The 17,017-nt window shown below is 45.6% G+C and overlaps 1 protein-coding gene across 2 annotated transcripts in view; it reads left to right on the top strand.

The window, feature by feature from the left end:
• LOC147668696 (E3 ubiquitin-protein ligase TRIM7-like) overlaps positions 1 to 17,017 on the top strand; it is a 92,670-nt gene that overhangs the window by 12,371 nt on the left and 63,282 nt on the right. For both annotated transcript variants that reach the window (XM_086948502.1, XM_086948503.1), the window contains exons 2-3: positions 3,563 to 3,658; positions 5,212 to 5,442. In XM_086948502.1, the coding sequence (XP_086804628.1) occupies positions 3,563 to 3,658; positions 5,212 to 5,442 (327 nt within the window). The remainder of the gene's footprint in view (positions 1 to 3,562; positions 3,659 to 5,211; positions 5,443 to 17,017) is intronic.

Here is a 17,017-nt window from a genome sequence, read left to right as displayed (position 1 = left end):
CCTTGAGACCCTCCAGATCAAACACAGAAAAATCACCCCGCTGTGGCCCCAAGCAAACGGAGAGGTGGAGAGGCTGATGAGGACTCTCAACAGGGCGCTGCGAATTGCTGTGGACAATGGAGAGGATCCGGAAGCAGCCCTTGATCAGTTCCTAGGAGCTTACAGACAGATTCCACACAGCACCACTAAGTGTGCCCCCGCACATTTATTATTCAAAAGGGCACCTAGGTACAGCATCCCAACAGATCACACATGGATGCCAAGAGAGAGAGATTAAGATGCTGTTCAAGCCCGGAGGCGGGCCACGAATCAGAAGGCAAGTGAAGCACGGCACGCTAAAGAGCCAACTCTGCACGTAGGGGATCCTGTGGTGATCCGAGATCGACACCCGGGGTGGAAGTTTCAAACCCCCTACGAACCGGAGGTGTGGACAGTGGACAGAATCCAAGGAACCATGGTCACCGTCCGGAGAGGCAATCAGAGTGTGACTCGCAACGTGTCCTGTTTCAAGAGAGCGAGAGAAACCAGTGTGAGCCAAGACGAGGAAGAAGACAGCAGTCTGAGCTTCAGATGTTCGCCGGCAAGGTCATTGCAGGTGGAGAGAGCGGGAACTATGTCGCCAGGTGTGGCCAGTCCAGGTGCCAGGCTCACTCCGGGCGAGGCGGTTACCCCCTCTGGCGGTGAGAGCGGCGAGACAACCCCGGCTGGGGTTGTGGCGTCCCCGTGTGTCCAAAGCCAAAGATACAACCTTCGGTCCAATCCGGGCCCGAGCCAAAGGTTGAGAGACTTTGCATGGACTTCCCCGTGATGCCCAGCGGTAGATGAAGAAGCGGACTAAATTGAAGGAGGGCTGTAGAGAGCCACTTGGGCTCTCCACTACAATGTTGCGCCTTGACACGCATTCACACACCCCTCAGGGCAGGCACTCCCTGAGGGTATAATAAAGAAAGCGGGAGACCGCTCGGGGTCTTTCCGGCTAACCCACTAACCTGTGGCAGTGTCCATTATTGCCGAGTGTCCCCGTCCACGTGGTAGGCCCCGACCTACTATTGCACACCTAGATGCACAGGGTCCCGCACCGCACTCGATGAGGCATCTGCAGGTGTCCGGGGCCGGCGCAGCAGATAACCGGTAATTCCAGAGGGACTCCTCCCGGCCGCCAGGCAGGAGCACAAGATCGGGCGTCGCGAGGCCGCGGGTTGTCCCCCGCTGTACACGGAGCGGGCGCGCGGCCTCCAACACAGCCCCGCGCCGCGGCCTAGGTTGAATGCGGCTCTCGGAGGCCTCAGCGCAGCCATCGTAGGCACGATTATACCAGCCGGCGCCCAGCATTCAGCGGCATCTCAGGTGTGTGTTTGTGGGCTTTTAGATATTACGATTGTTAGGATATAATCAGCGTACCGCTGATGGCTCGCGGAGCTCTTCCTCTACGCATCCATCTTAATCTCCTTGTGCGCCCTATAAAGGAGGCAGCCATGGAGTACAAGGTAAGGAGCCCAGAGGCACCAGATCACACTGTGCACCCCATACAGGAGGCAGCCCAGGGGTACAAAGTAAGGAGTCCAGAGGCATCAGATCACACTGTGCCCCCTATAAAGGAGGCAGCCTTGGAGTACAAGGTAAGGAGCCCAGAGGCACCAGATCACACTGTGCGCCCCCCATAAAGAAGCAGACATTGAGTGTAAAGTAAGGATCCCAGAGACCCAAGATCACACAGTGCACTCCCCATAACGGTAGGGTGACACAGAGAACAAGAGTCCAGGTGTACACAGCCTGATGGGGAAACAACTCGGGGAAGACAATGGCAGGGTACGGGGTGGGCGTTCACTGTTCTCCTAACAGATCTGTTGAATCCTGTCTCCCTCACTCTGGATTCTAGCTGACCACAAGTGCAGGCCACCTTTATCAGCCATCTTGTACAACCTCCCCATAAAGCAAATCCCAAATAAGATCTGCTGTGTCAACAGTCAAATCGTGACACACATCCTTACTCACTCAGCTGCACACACACTAAATACACACACATGCAGCATCCACTCAATTGGATCCAGTGAGAGACACTCTTGCAGGGTGCTGCCAGGTCTTTTTAGAGGTAGAGCCGAAAGGTAACTGTCCTTGTGCTGGTGCCGGTAGAAGGCCTGTCCTGCTGTATGGATACGTTGCTGCCTCTGCTGTCTGAGTCTGACTCATGGTACTGTATTGGATTGCAGCATTTATGTACCGCTTACCAACCCTATGTGTGACACTGAAGTGTTTGCCTACAATGGTTGCACGCTATAATGGGTAGGCTGTGTTGTTGGAAGGATGTTGTCTTTGTTTTGATCCTATGCGGGAAGTGCTTGCACATCATGTGTGAGGACCGCCAAGGTGTAGTTATTGTATGCGATGCAGCGCGTACAGTGTGTGGATGAAGTGTGAGAGACAGGCGCTCAGTTTATAGTTTTCAGTATGATGGCAGCTTTGAACAGGTCTGCAGATCCCTTTATGGTATTGTCTGCTTAGCTGGGTACTGCACTGGGTTGTCCAAACTAAGATTTTGTGTATAGTTGTGGTCTTGAGTAGTCACATGGTACTCTTTTTGTAACCGACAGCACTTCACTGCTCTCCTGTGGGTGTTCCCTTCTTTACTCATTCTCTACACTTCTCTTCCATGTAAAGTGCGTCTGTGAGCTTGAAATATCGTCCACTTTTGCATTGCTGTGTGTGTACATATAACAGTGAAAGTATACGCTGGTGCTGTGCTTCCCAAGCGTTTGAGAACCACAACCCAATTTTTAGAATGATAAACTTTCATGACTCACACTACCTATAACAGACATGAGGCGTGAGATTTTTTTAATGTAACTAAAGCATTGTGTAGTCCCATACTGTCAGACAGACAGCACAAATCCCGTTGAAATGTCCACTACATTTGCACAGACATACATTTTATTGCTAAAACTATATTCCACTCAAATGATAATGTGTGGAAATCCGGTTTCAGTGAATATTTATCATTTGTTTATCACCAAGGTAAAGTGTCTAGATTTGTTTTGATTCTATGAAAATATTTGTTTGCATCACACTTCAGAATGACAAAAAAAGAAATGTGCTTTATTTTTGGCTTCCTGACTGCTGAATGGGTACGGTTTATTTACAGGTATTTACATTTTTGGTGTGTTAAAAAAATGACATCCTCCAGCTTTCCTTTCACACCACATGTATCCCAGTGAGATTGTCACATAATTCACTTTACTTTTCTTTCTCTAACTGCAAAGTCAGAGGAGTTTGTAAACACCAATTCCCATGTTAAGAAATTAAGCAGCAATTTGTCAGGAGACAGAGCCTGACATTTGCCCTCTGTCTTTGAAGTGCAGCAAATGTGACAGATAAATACAGAATTTAAAGGCATCTTTATTTATTGCTTGCACTTTTATAACCCACCAAAACATTCTTTGCCGACCCACAGTTTAGGAAACACTGTGCTAGTGCAGAGGCAACTTTGTCTGTGTTCCTTTTCCCCAGGTAGCTCTCCTAACTGTGCAGGTGCAAACTTTCATCCCATGTCTTTTCCACCCTGCAGGATGAACTCCAGAGCTGGCTTCGCCTTCTGATGAAAGAGAAGGAAGGATTCATGGCATCCAAGCAGAAAGTAGAAGAGGAATTTAAAGCTATAAAGGTGAGAGGAAACTACTGCGTCAACGTAGGCATGTGTGCGTCTGTGTGCATCTCTGTGTCTGTGGCGGCATGGTCGTTGTTGCCTGTGTTTTGTGGCTGCTGGTTATTGGAGCTGTCTGGAGACTTCTAACTCACTCCTGAACTAACGTCTCAACAAGAACCCTCGAAGGACATTGCTTCTCAGTGAATCTCTTCATGTTTTTATTGGTCCACAACATCATCACTTTCTGATTGGATGTTGAATTGTCTATGCATTCACCTAAGAGAATCCCTGTCCTGTGTGGCAGTCACAGTTGGGTTAGGTGCTAACACAAAAAGAAATGCAGCAGTCGTACTCATTTCACCTCAGCAAATTACTGGAACCCTCCCCTAATAATAATAATAATAATAAAAGGGGTCTTATCATGCGCAAACTTAGCCCAATGGGCGCCTAGTGCCATATCATCTCTGACCACTCCACTGCACTACCATATAACAGAACTACCCTTCCGCACTAGCAAGGCACCACACTACCACCTCCAGCACTACACTTTTAATAAGGGGGAATGGGTGTACAATGCTGCGTTGACATAACTGTGTTAGTGTTGTACCATACAGTCAGGTTGTATATTGTGGTGGGAGAGGTGAGAGTGCCAAGCGTGCGGTTAAAGCGTAGTGCCCGAAGTGGGAGTGTGGTGCTTTGGTAGTGTGGAAGATTAAGGTGGAAATGTAGTACTGTATACTATTCTATAAATTACACTGTTTTAGGGTGTGGTATTATACACATACACAAATCTAACATCCCTACACAAGTGGATAATGATCCCGCTGTCCTGATGAAATGCCGTCATCCTTTGGACTATAATGGGCATGAAACATGTTGACCCTTTTTTCTTTTCACACACACCAGCTAGGGTCTGAGAGGTCCATCATATCCTGCTCTCAACTTGATTTTCAAATTTTTTAATCATAACAAAGGAACCCAGTGAATAAAGAATCTTTGGGATTCCTGTAGTTATTTTTATTTTACACACCCTCCGTCCACTTCTACTCAGACACGTTTACCACACGCCCCAACACTCCACTCAACTCGCATTGGCAAAAAGAAAAGACCTTCCGCAAAGAGCCCCCCTCTGCGGGGCTTGTTGGGCATTACAGCGCCAGCCCAACGAGGAGCTGCCCGATAATGAAGCATAACACCCCTTGAGGTGTGTGAGGGCCCTTACTCCTAAAACGAGAGCACCCTTCTGTACAAATCTAGAGCTCCCTTAGCCCCATAGGAACTGCATACTTTTTTTTCAGTGTATTCGAATAGACATTCGAATAGACCTTGCGCATAACCTAGTCCTCAACTCCCTGCGATCTAATGGAGGCCTCCAGTGGAAAACATAACTGTGTTAACAAAACTCAATTTCATATTTGAAAGTGGTTCCTCAATTAATATAATTGAACTTAAACAATTTACCAATTTGGTGTTGTCCTCATATATAGCAGCAGCTTGTCTTTTATGGGTCTCTTAAATATTTGGTCATCGACCAACAGAATCGACAACTAACTTATCCTTCCTCCCGACAGAACAAGTTGGTGGCTGCGAGGCAGAGAACTGTGGCTGAATTTCAACGACTGTATCAGCTACTGAAAGCACAAGAGCAGGCCATGCTCAGGAGACTGGCGGAGATGGACAGGAAAGTCACCATGTCCGAGAACGTGAAGGTGGCCAAACTATCAGGTCAAATATCACCTCTCGATGCCCTGATCAAGGAGATCCAGGCGAAGTGTCGGCAGTCAGCAGAGGGCTTCCTGCAGGTGAGGATCTGGTGGGGGAGCACGCGTGAAGCTTGTGCTGTTCATTGTGTAATCTGGGAACATGTCTGGAGTATTGTATCAGTTTTGTTAATAATTTATGAACAGCACACGGGCATATTTACTACCCTTTCGCGTTCCATGTAAGGGAGAGCAGAATGCGTCATATATAAGATATGGTGCACTTCTGCTCTCTCCTAGCACTGGCACCACTGTGTGTGCCTAAATCCAACGCCGGCACCCTCACGTCATGCTGAAAGAGTGCCTGCATTACAGGCAGGACGGTTTTTGTGCAGGAAAGAATGCCATCACAATGCAGCACACGTAGAAAGAGGAAGTAACGCAGAGATATTGCTCCTTATTATGCCTCTTTCGGGTAGGCGCACCATTTTTGCACAAAAAACAGCTTTACAAGTCTTTGTAAATCTTTGTGTGCGACAAAATACATGGATGGATAAACAAGAACGTCCATGATCAATCCATGTAACGCCTACGCAACACAAAGTAATGCAAGGCAGAGCTATGTGCTGCGTGGTTTTACTTTGTATTTACTAAACCAAGCAGTGCCTCGCAAATCGACTTTGTATGGCTTATGACATGCCCAAACTGATTTTGTGTCAGGGCTGCACCACAAAGGTGAGGCGACCCCTCGCAAAATCGTAGTAAATCTGGGCCCTACTATCAGAGCCCTAGAACTTATTGCATCTGTTGCACGCTCTGAACACAGCACATCTCGGCATCTTCTGCTCACACAGTCCGCTCCTTCTCTCTGCACAGAGCTTCCCCTGCAGTCAATCGTTGAACGTATCTTTGCCTTTGACACTGTACATCGCTCCGCTGTCTTTTTGCTGGGCTCGGCTATACAAGTACTGTATAGATACATACATATATATACTCCTATTATGCATTCAATGACCAGAATGAGTTACAGATTGTTGGTTCCAAGGTATGCAGAGCACACTGTATTCAGACAGCCTGTATTTCCAGTGCCCGTGTTGAAATAAACATGTACGTCCTGTGGGACGAACACTACAAGCACACGCAGAGCGAAGGTTCTGATGTTCTGATAACAGAATGTCATCTGCCCCACAAGCCACACAAAGAATCTTTGCACCTCTAGTCTGTAGCTCCTTGTTTGTGCTAGCCACTCCACCTACCTCTAAAATTATAGAAAATCGCTAATCCAGTTGGGGCCAGGGGAATCTTCCTTACTTTTAAAAGCATTATATGCAACCAAATGTATTGTATGTGTCACCAAGTTGGATGCTAAACACCTTTTGTATGTTTGATAATCCCTTAGTGTGATGGTTGGGTTCTGCCCCTCGATTTTAAGCAGATTTAGTTTTCAATATTTCCTTTTAGTTTAAGACATATTACCATCTCATTCCTCTTGCTTGTCACTACCCTTATATTAACTCATGTCATCGAAACAGACAGCTCTGGTAGGCATTTATATTTTTCAAAAGTCTTGGACATCCCCAATGCTCTGACAACTTCACCCGGAAGCCCTGTTTGTAATACTCAAGCAGTACCTCATCGTTTGGAGAGGATAGGAGTATGGGATAGTGACTTTAAACAGCAGTACTCACTGTAATGTGGAGTAAGGGACTATTTGGTGATAATAATCCTGTTTTGTTAGGAGACTCTGTTACCAGCTGTTGTGTTATGCATATTCGAGGAGTGCGCTGTCACTGGGGAGGGGAGGTATCCTGGTGCTTAGCAGGTGTCTGTCTAGCCAAACCTAGGACCTAGTAAGACTGCTCGAAAAGCGAGGTCTTTAGCTTCTTGATAAATGCAAGAAGTGGGAAGGGGCCTCGTATATATAGCGGTAGGCCCACCCACCGGATCTGGTTCTTTATGTGCATGGGATTTGTGCAAGTAGATCTCCAGATGAGTGGAGGGGTCTAAAGGTTTGTGAAAACAGATGCGATTGTTGTGGTGTGCCAGGCAGTGTTATATAGAACCTTAAAAATGTGGGTGAGGAGTTTGAATTGCGCTCGTTTGTAAAACATTTTACCAGCAGTATTGTATGGAGCAGAGTTGTGGGGTTTTAGTAATGTGGATGCCCTGAAAATTGGTCAAAACTAGTCAAAAGTAGCAAATGCTTGTCTTGTGTTGACCAGGATGAATCATTAGACCATTTCCTCTTTGTTTGCCCGTTGTATTGTGCTCTGAGGTGGAAGTGGCTGCGTCCAGTATGCTGTCTGTTGGGCACAAGATCTGCTCTAACAGCCAGTAGAATCTTGAGAACTGACACTTCCAATGTAGTAGTGACTGGGGTAGCCAAATACATTAGCTGGGCATGGATTATCCGGTGTAGGGTTGCCAGAGAATGTTCTCTTGGGCCCCAGGTGGATAATAGTATTTCTCTCTAGCACCATTGTGTCATTCATTTTTATCAACATATATTGTAATATAAATTATAATTTCTGGATTTAATACTTTTTTATCTATGTTTATATATCTATGAATTTTATTTATATGTACATTACTAGCATCGGATTTTATTGAATGGATTTTATGGTGATAATATAACTGGGATGTTTTTATTAATGAAATTGTATTAATTGTATGCTAGTATGTCTTTTATGATGAAAATCGAATAAAGACTTTTTTGAATTGAATGGGGAGTCAGTGGAGATACTTCAGGTGTGGTGTCAAGTGAGTGCGGTGTGTGAGGTTGCAAGTGATTCTGGCCGCCGAGTTCTGAATGGTCTGCAGCCTTCTGGTGAGTTTTCTGTTGATTCTGGCATAGTCCAGCTTGCTTATGACCAGGGTGCGTGTGATGTTTTCTAGGGGCTGATTGGGAGCCAGAGGAAATCTTTCTCAGCATATTCAGTGTATGGAAGCATTAGGGGGTGACAGCGTTGACTTGGGTGGTGATGTCGAGTTAGCTGTTGATGACGATCCTGAGGTTCTTGGCATTGGTGGTGGGCGTCGGTCTAGCTCTGTTGGCCACCAGGTGGAGTCTTACGGTAAAGTGCTCTTCCCAGAGATCACAATTTCCATCTTGTTCAGCTTTAGGCAGTTGGCCTTCATCTAGTGGGTATTTTCACTCATGCAGACATTGAACTTGAGCCGCGCACTGTCTGTCTTGTCCTAGAGAGAGGAATGAGTTGCATGTCGTCGGCATAGGAGAGGACATTGATGTCGTGAGAGCGGATATCCTGAGAGCTGCACTCTCTAACCAGATAACCTCTGACATTGAAATCTTGATGTCACCCAGCTCATGAGCAAGGGCACATCCTGCACCCCATACTTAATTCATTCAAAAGTAACTGGCCTGTGTCCCACCTTTATCATCAATACCTTGGTGACGTCATGTGTCTTTCAGGTTTGCGGGCTCTCCAATCAGCAGTCTTTCAAGAAATAAAATCCACCCTACAGTGGAATGGCCTGAGTTGGATCTCTCTGAATGGCTGCATTTCTTCAGCAGTTTGACACTCCCTTTCTTACCTAAGACAACTGGTCTTTATTATAAATATGTTTGTGACTGTTTTCAGATTAAACCTGGGCAGTATGGCTTTGGCTACCTGTCTCTAGGCCACAAAAAGAAAAGAATTGAGAACACTGCCAATGGTATATTCAGGAACGTTATACAAACTGCCAAAGCTTATCACATACATGCATGTATATTTTTATTAAATGATAATAAACACATAAAAAAAAGTACAGCCATAAAGACAGTACACAGCTGAAGATGCTGTTGCACCTCCAAACTGAAAGACTCCAACACATCTTGTGTTAATGCATTGAATAAAGCTTTACCAAAGGCTTATACTGATTATACTGAATCTGCTAACAACCGGATATTCAAAACGATCTATGGCCTTTAAATGCCACACTTTCAGATTCCCAGATTATCCCCTTCCTCTTTCTACGTAATTCTCTTTTAAGGGTTTTTTTCTTCAATTTTTTTACAGTATACGGGATCCGATTTAAGCCGGAGGCGTCTGTGCCCCAAGTGATACTCCTCGCAGCAGGGTAGTCTCCAGCCTGAAGTATCCACAGCAAACGCAGAAAGAGGTGTGAGCTTTGTGCATTGGGCTATTGACAACTGCACCAAATAGTAATCAAAACGATACAAAAAGGACCTGACGCACCCTTGTCACTATGAACAAAAGAGAGCGGAGTCTTTAAAATGGCGGTGCTCATGAAAACGAATCAGCAGCTCCTCACAGCAAAATGAGATAATCATATGTCCAAAGGAGCCCTGTCTCCTCTTTCCCCACTTTTATGGCTCTGTCTCCTCCCTTCAGCTACAGGAATGTCAGCAACAAACTTCCACTGTCTGGGGAAAAAAGCTCCCGCACATCTTGTGCACAAGACCAGGCCATGGGCTTCCAAATAGAACCTGTAGACCCCTGTGCCTCAAGTGCACACACAATGCATGTGCCACACAGGCCACCTTCATGCTCATGCATAGCATACCATTGGAATGTTAGCACTAGGATCTGGGCTAGCGAATAGAAACAGCGATTTACAAAAGTGTGCAGTGGTCAGTACAATAGATTCACAAATCGTGGCGTGTCGCCACCCCCACTGTCCATGCTGCACCCACGACAGGGGCAGGAGTTCACTTTTGTGACAGTATTTAACGACTGTATGTTAATGTGTCCCTATGGTGTTCTTCCTGCTTGCCTGCAGGGTAAATGTCAGCTGAAGGTGTGGGGTCAGGGATTTGTGCTCCTTTGCATTAGCTCTCCCATCTCTTTCCGTTGGTATGTGAGCCTTGGGGTTTGGTGTACCTTGCTACAATTAATCAGACGCCCATCTCCGTCTGGTCTCTTTCACTCATTAAATAATGAGCCTAGAACCCTTGTGGCTGTCACTTTTTATCTAATGCTGATGATCAACATCTGTTAAAGCGAAGAAACTTTGTATTCTATGATATGTTTACCTCTTCCGTATAGGTTATGCTGAGGTAATATGAATTTTTATGGTCAATTGTGTCCCCTAACGTAGACCCCAACGGCTCCATGTACGTGCCTCAAGTACATGTATGTTCCCTCCACAACCCGCTATGAAGACGCAAATACATTTGCGTCCATCGTTAACATGTCCTCTTTCAGATCCACCATGAATGGATCGAATATTCAGTTCCTAAGTATGCCGTGCCACCGTCTTTACATGGTGCACTTTCACGTTTTCCTGGCTCTGGCGAGTTAGGCCCTGATTTCTGCCATCGAGCCCTTTCTGTCTTCTGCCTCAGAAGCTGCAGCCTGGATCTGCATCCATGACCCTTGCCTTACTCCCTGTGCGGCGAGCGGTGCCCGGCTCGGCCTGCCTGCCTGCCAAGACAATTCAGCCTTCAAGTTATCTGCTCCGCTCCTCGAAAATACATTCCTGTCTAGCGATATAGGTAAACATCTTCCCAGCTGCAGAGTAAAGGGCCCGGCCTTTCTGTCTCCGTGCAAGTAATTCATTGCTCCCGTTACCATGGTAGGCCCATGGCCCCTCGCATTACACTTAGACACGTAGACACATATGCACGCACTAGCAGTCAGTATAGAATAGCCTCTGCCCGAGAGACCTTTCCTTCTAGATAATACAGTTCCTCAAACACAAGATATCAGATATGATTTGGGTTTAGGTTGTTCTGACCCGCCAGACTTCTGTCTCCCTGTATAGTGCTAAATGTCAAGTCCCCTTCACTTTCCAGTTCCACGTCAATCACACGTCATGTTGCTTGCGCGCGCATCCAGCCACATATTTCTGCTGACACTGCAGAATTCCTCTATGGAACCACCCACCTGTGACACTTTCATGTGACGTTTCTAGTACACACCTCCGTGTACGCCCTCGTGCACGCCTTCTGTTACGTACATGTGTTCTTATCTCGTTTCTCTCAGCTGTTACGCCTTCTGTATCCATCACCATTTTATGCATTTACTATATATATTGTACTCTGTTAATAAAGCATTGTCTATCCCTTCCTGAACCTTCGTGGTGATGGAACATGATGCCTGGTTCGAACCAATTCCATTTTATGGAATAAAACCCTTATATACTCAGATGCCACGGACTCTGCCTCTCATTTCTGATTGAGTTATTCTTATTGAACTTTACCGCATAGAAATTCCGCATAGGTAAACTTTATTTACCACATAATTTGGCGCCCGAATAGGGACCCCTCCCCCACCTTACGCGCCGGCGGTGCGTTGCAGGCCTAGTCCCCTGCCACAGCCGTGACGGACAACTACGCGTACCCGCAGGATTTCCTGTATCTCCCTCAGGCCAACGGAGGTGACTGAGACTGCGATCGACACCCAGACGAGGCGGTGAGGAGTGCGGAGGATCCCGACCAGAGCCCAGCCGAGAGAGCAAGGTCCGAGGTGTTCAGAGGCCCACCAGTTCCGAAGTACCTACGTCACGAGCCGAGTCGAGTCGAGTCCAGTCCGGTCCAGTCCAGTGTCGAGTTTCCGAGGCCTTCCGTTCCGTGCTTCCCGGTGAGTACCGTTGCTGGGGACGCATCTAGACGGGTGCATTAATTTGTGTCCGGTCAAGACGGGTTTGGGTACACAGACCCGGTCTGCACTGTTTTAGCAGTGTATCTGTACTGTTTAGCAGTATATCAAGTATCAAGTTATCAAGTCATCGTTCGTTCCGAAATGTTTTAATGTGTTTTAAATGTCGTGGTATGAGTGATTGTTTGATCTTCATTACTGTGTTTATTGTATTAGTTGTGTTCAAGTCCGAGTAAGTATCAAGTGTCAAGTATCAAGGTTCAGAATGCCGCTGTTCTCTAAACTGAGACAGATAGGAACTAGAAAAGGGATACTAGAGGAAGCTGTTCCCATCCCACCCAGGGACACTCCCGGATATTTTATGTACCACAAGCACGGCTTAGATGCCGTATTATATCTCGACTTATTGGTGGACCACACTAAGGATTTAGCAGAGAATCAGAAATGGCCCGTTACAGGGACATGGGATGCCGAGTGCATCATGAGAGTAGAAGAAGCATTATGGAAAAAGAAAGCCAGACAGTCACAGAAAGATGCCATTGAACTATGGCGTAAAGAATCACACAGACGGACAGAGAAAGCACTCAGAAAAGCAGAGAAAAGTAGAGAGGATTCTGAAAAAGCTAAAGAAAAGGAACTACTAGAAGAAGGAGAACGAGTTAGAATGGAACAACACGATAGACGGAGTAATGCCATTATGACAGGATTGTATCCAGTCCTGGCCGAGGGCCTGCCTAACGCGACCCCGGAAAGACCGAAAGATCTGCCCCCTCCATTGGTTCCGACTAAATTACGTCACAAGACCGCAGCAGATATTTTTCTTTCTTCCTATTTAGACGATGTAGCCCCCGAATATACCAATGTCCCACCTGCACCTGTACCACCCCATGATCATCAGCCCCCAGGTCCGCAACAACCGACCCTTCCTACACCACTTCATGCACCCCCTATTAATTCGCTTAATCCTTTCGGGTCTGGCTCAATCCAGGTTCCAACCCAGTTACAGCAGGTACCGACCCTACAGCCAGTTCATGCTCACACCTCCGCTACAGGAGGCGCTACAGGAGGTTACCGTACCCCGCCACCAGTACAGCGATTAACTGTTAGAGAACTGGCAATGCAACGTACTCCGAAACCAGCCACAATTGAAAAGCTTAAAGAATATCTTACAGACTGTAGATATGATCCAATACCAGGCCAAGACGGTTGCATGATATTAGCCTCAATACGTATAAGACGTGCTGCAAACTTTTTAGTTCTATTTCCAGGAATGGCAGATTATCTAGACAGGATATATCATTTCGTTCAGACTGGGGAGGGTCAGGAATGTATTCATGAGGCCATGGCACACCAGAAAGTAGACACTCAAGGTTTAATATTAAGATTCCTCATAAACTGTTTCATAAGAGAACGAGACCAGCCTGGTGTAAATAAAGGTGAGATGGAGGTTCTAACTACATGGGGTCAGAATATTGCAGACGAAAAACATGATAGACAGAAAAGTATAGAGGTCATGTACAGAAAAATCCGTAAAGAAATAACAGTATTTCATGAAAAACAGAAAGCTGAAAATGAAGCAGATAATGACAAGAATGAATCCTCAGAGGAGGAGCCGGAACATACAGAAACAATAGCATATGTAGGAAAGAGTAGATCTTTTAATAAAACGTTACGTCCAGAAAGCAAGAGACTTTTTCATTCTGCTATGTCAAATCCGAAGACTCCTGAACATCTATTTCAGGCTACCGATAAAATACTTCAAGAACGAATGGGATACCATGTACTCAATTCCATGGATGAACAAGAATTAGCCAGGTCAGCAGTACAATGGGCTGACAATTCCGATAGATATAATGATGATGCATTAGCGCAAACATTTTTGAATCTTTCCCCCGACGAACAGCGACTAGCTGGTATGTATATGATACAGCACCTCCTTACGTTGTATAAGAGCCAACGTTCTGATCCAGGTCCCCTACCTGATGTATTAATAGAGTTACTCATGAATAAATGGAGAGGCCTGGGTACCGATTTAATTAAAGTAATTCTAGAACATCGACACAGATATAGTGCCTTCCTGAATCCACAGTTTATTTCAGCTCCACCCCCAGAAAGGAAAATGTTTTACATAGACAGACAGAATCCTTTACGAGAAGTACATCCAGTCAAGAATAATGATAACACCCTTACACGTGTGTATGTATACACGCCTATAACTAAAATGGAATTGTTAGAAATGAAGAAAATAGTGCCTAGTCATGGTAAAGACCCAGCAGGTTTTCACCGTGAAATAAAAGACATGTTACTCATGGGTGATTATACCTATCCCGACATTATGAAAATATTGAAAGTGTTATTGCCTGCCGGTATTTACGAGAAACTCAAAGAAAAAGAATGGGAGGTGGGAGACAAAAAGATCGATTGGGCTGCATTAGAAAACGAAGAAGCGACCCGAACCCCAGGTCTGGGTCTTGGGGACAAAACTAAAGCATTACCAGGATTGTTAGTACAGGTCTTGCCACGATTATTAGCAACTAAAAAGGAGGACTGGGATGCAATCTCAGCCTGCAAACAGAAACCCGATGAAGACACTAGTGATTTTTATTCCCGATTTGAGAAATGTTTCATTATTAATAGTGGCCTGAAAGCAAGTAGCGAGTCATACCTGCACCTTTTTGTATCCAAATTAGTCGAGAATTCATTGCCCCAAGTTAAGAATCGCGTATTAAAAGTTGAGAGCACATGGCAAGCAAATACACCTTCCCAAATGTTACAAATGTTACAGTATCACCAGAACAGAATAAGGGAAGAACATGATCACGAACAAAGACGTATGAAAGACACGAAAATGAAAATGCTCGTTGCTCAGTCAGTTCCGGTTGACGGTCAGAAAAAAGGCATGACACAGTCCAATAATTCGGCAGCTCCTGTTAAAGGGACATGCAACTATTGTAAACAGCCAGGTCACTATGTAAACGATTGTGCAGTTTTAAAACACAATATATCCACAGGTAAAACTAAAGAGAGACCGCGTCCTCCTAGACAGGATCAGGCCCAACAACACGTTACACAGAATGTACAGCCTATGCATGCTCCACAACAGACAGCCTTTTGAAGTCCTCTAGATGGATTATATCCAGATGGAACGTTGTCGAGGATTCAAATATGTCCTCGTAGTTGTATGTGCACTTTCCCGTTGGACGGAAGCATATCCAGTCCCAGATTACACTGCTCCGACCACTGCCAAGCAGCTGGTACGTGAATTTTTCCCCAGGTATGGTTTGCCCCGTATCGTGTACTCAGATAATGGTCAGCCATTCTCGTCCGAGCTTATGAAGCAGGTATCACTCCTGCTAGGATATCAGTGGAAGTTCCACTGTGTCCGACATCCCGAGGCAGCAGGTCTCGTGGAACGACACAATCAGACCCTGAAAATACGTCTTGCCAAAATTTGTAGAGAGAAAGGCGTTGACTGGATAGTAGCTTTACCAGTTGCACTCTTTTACATGAGAATGATAGCACATTCAAGAACAGGGCTATCCCCGTATGAGGTGGTCTTTGGTAGGCCGCCGAATATGTGGGGGACGCCTCTGCCTCGTAAGATCACAGATGTTGACTGTAATATGCTGACAGATTACCTTGCTTCCTTGATGTCTGCACTACAATCATGTCGTTCACAGGTAGCTGCAGCCTTTCCCGACAACACCGAGGTGAAGCCACACGAGATCGTCCCTGGAGAATACGTTTTTATCCGGAACTTCGACAGGAGGAGTCCGCTGGAGCCCCTCTGGCAGGAGCCGAAGCTTGTTTTATTAACTACAAGGACAGCAGTGAAAGTGGAGGGCCGCAAGGGCTGGCTCCACTCGAGTCATGTGAAAAGACACTATGGACTACAGCCAAAACCAGACTCCCAGCCCTGCCCCCTTCCAGAGACTGATACTAAACTCCCTTTGGTAGAGAAAACTCCTTCCCAAGATTTTCGTATGAAGTTGAGGTCTAGCAAGTCAGACAGTTTAATTGTTTAAGTCCTCCCCTAGGTGAATCGGTTAGACAAGTTCCTGACATGTACCAGTTAGACCCCAATAGAGAGAGAGATAGACAGAAACAGATCAAGAAACATGAATATTTTAAATCTCTCCGCAGTCACTGCATTGTGACATTATTGATTATGTTTTTTCTGAGTCTTATGATAATTGCTGCAAGTATATTACTACACATGTACTTTCCTATTTTCACACGTGCACATTCTTCTTCAAATGACACTGTCGAGCATACTTTCAGTGAATTGCCCCCGCACGAGTTATCTTACCGACTTGCGCTGCGCAACAATACATTCATCAGTATGTTACATCATTCCCATCAGACCAGCAATGCTACCAATTGTTGGATATGTGGCCGACTCCCTCCCTATCAGAAGTACAAGGGAGTTCTGCCCCTCTTTCCGTACCCGTTCACACATAATGGTTCCTGTGGTGCATGGTTTAGTTTAATGAATTCTTTAGATTCTGATTCCGTAGTTTACCAGGGCAATTGGGTATGGGGAAATCTGAACACAGTTTTGCATAAAGTTTGTTTCCCTGACAAGGAGGGTTTTCCCCTAAGGATAGGGACCGATCTAGAAAATGAAGTATATGGATTAGGTAATTTTACACTCAACCTCATGATTCTGAATGTCCAGTCCGATATAAAACCAGTCTTGCCCGCTATGTCAGTATTACCAGTCAAAGGTGAATTATGTGTCAGAAAGAATGGTTCAGTACATCTAGGACATAGTGAATGTACCACTGTGATCGAATTCAGTGATAAAGGCAAGTCTACATTCAAAGCTTCCCGTCATTCCTATTTCATATGTGGTCATACAGCATATATACGCTTACCTCTAGATTGGGATGGTACTTGTTACATTGCATTCCTTCTGCCACCTGTTTTTCTAGCCCCTTCTGATTATCATAGGGACTCCCATCTAGTACACAATAGATCCAAGAGAGATCTCCCGATTGTCGACTATACTGAAACGGCATGGGAGCAGTATACAGACTTCAATAAAGGTTTCTTTCCCTATTTAGGTACTGTCTTTAATAGTAAACTGATACGTAAATTGACTAGAACCC

Source organism: Lissotriton vulgaris, unplaced genomic scaffold (assembly GCF_964263255.1).
Source record: "Lissotriton vulgaris unplaced genomic scaffold, aLisVul1.2 SCAFFOLD_3633, whole genome shotgun sequence".
In the NCBI taxonomy this organism is placed as follows: domain Eukaryota; kingdom Metazoa; phylum Chordata; class Amphibia; order Caudata; family Salamandridae; genus Lissotriton; species Lissotriton vulgaris.
Note: the sequence above shows the minus strand (reverse complement) of the source record. Positions and strands in the feature narration are given on the sequence as shown.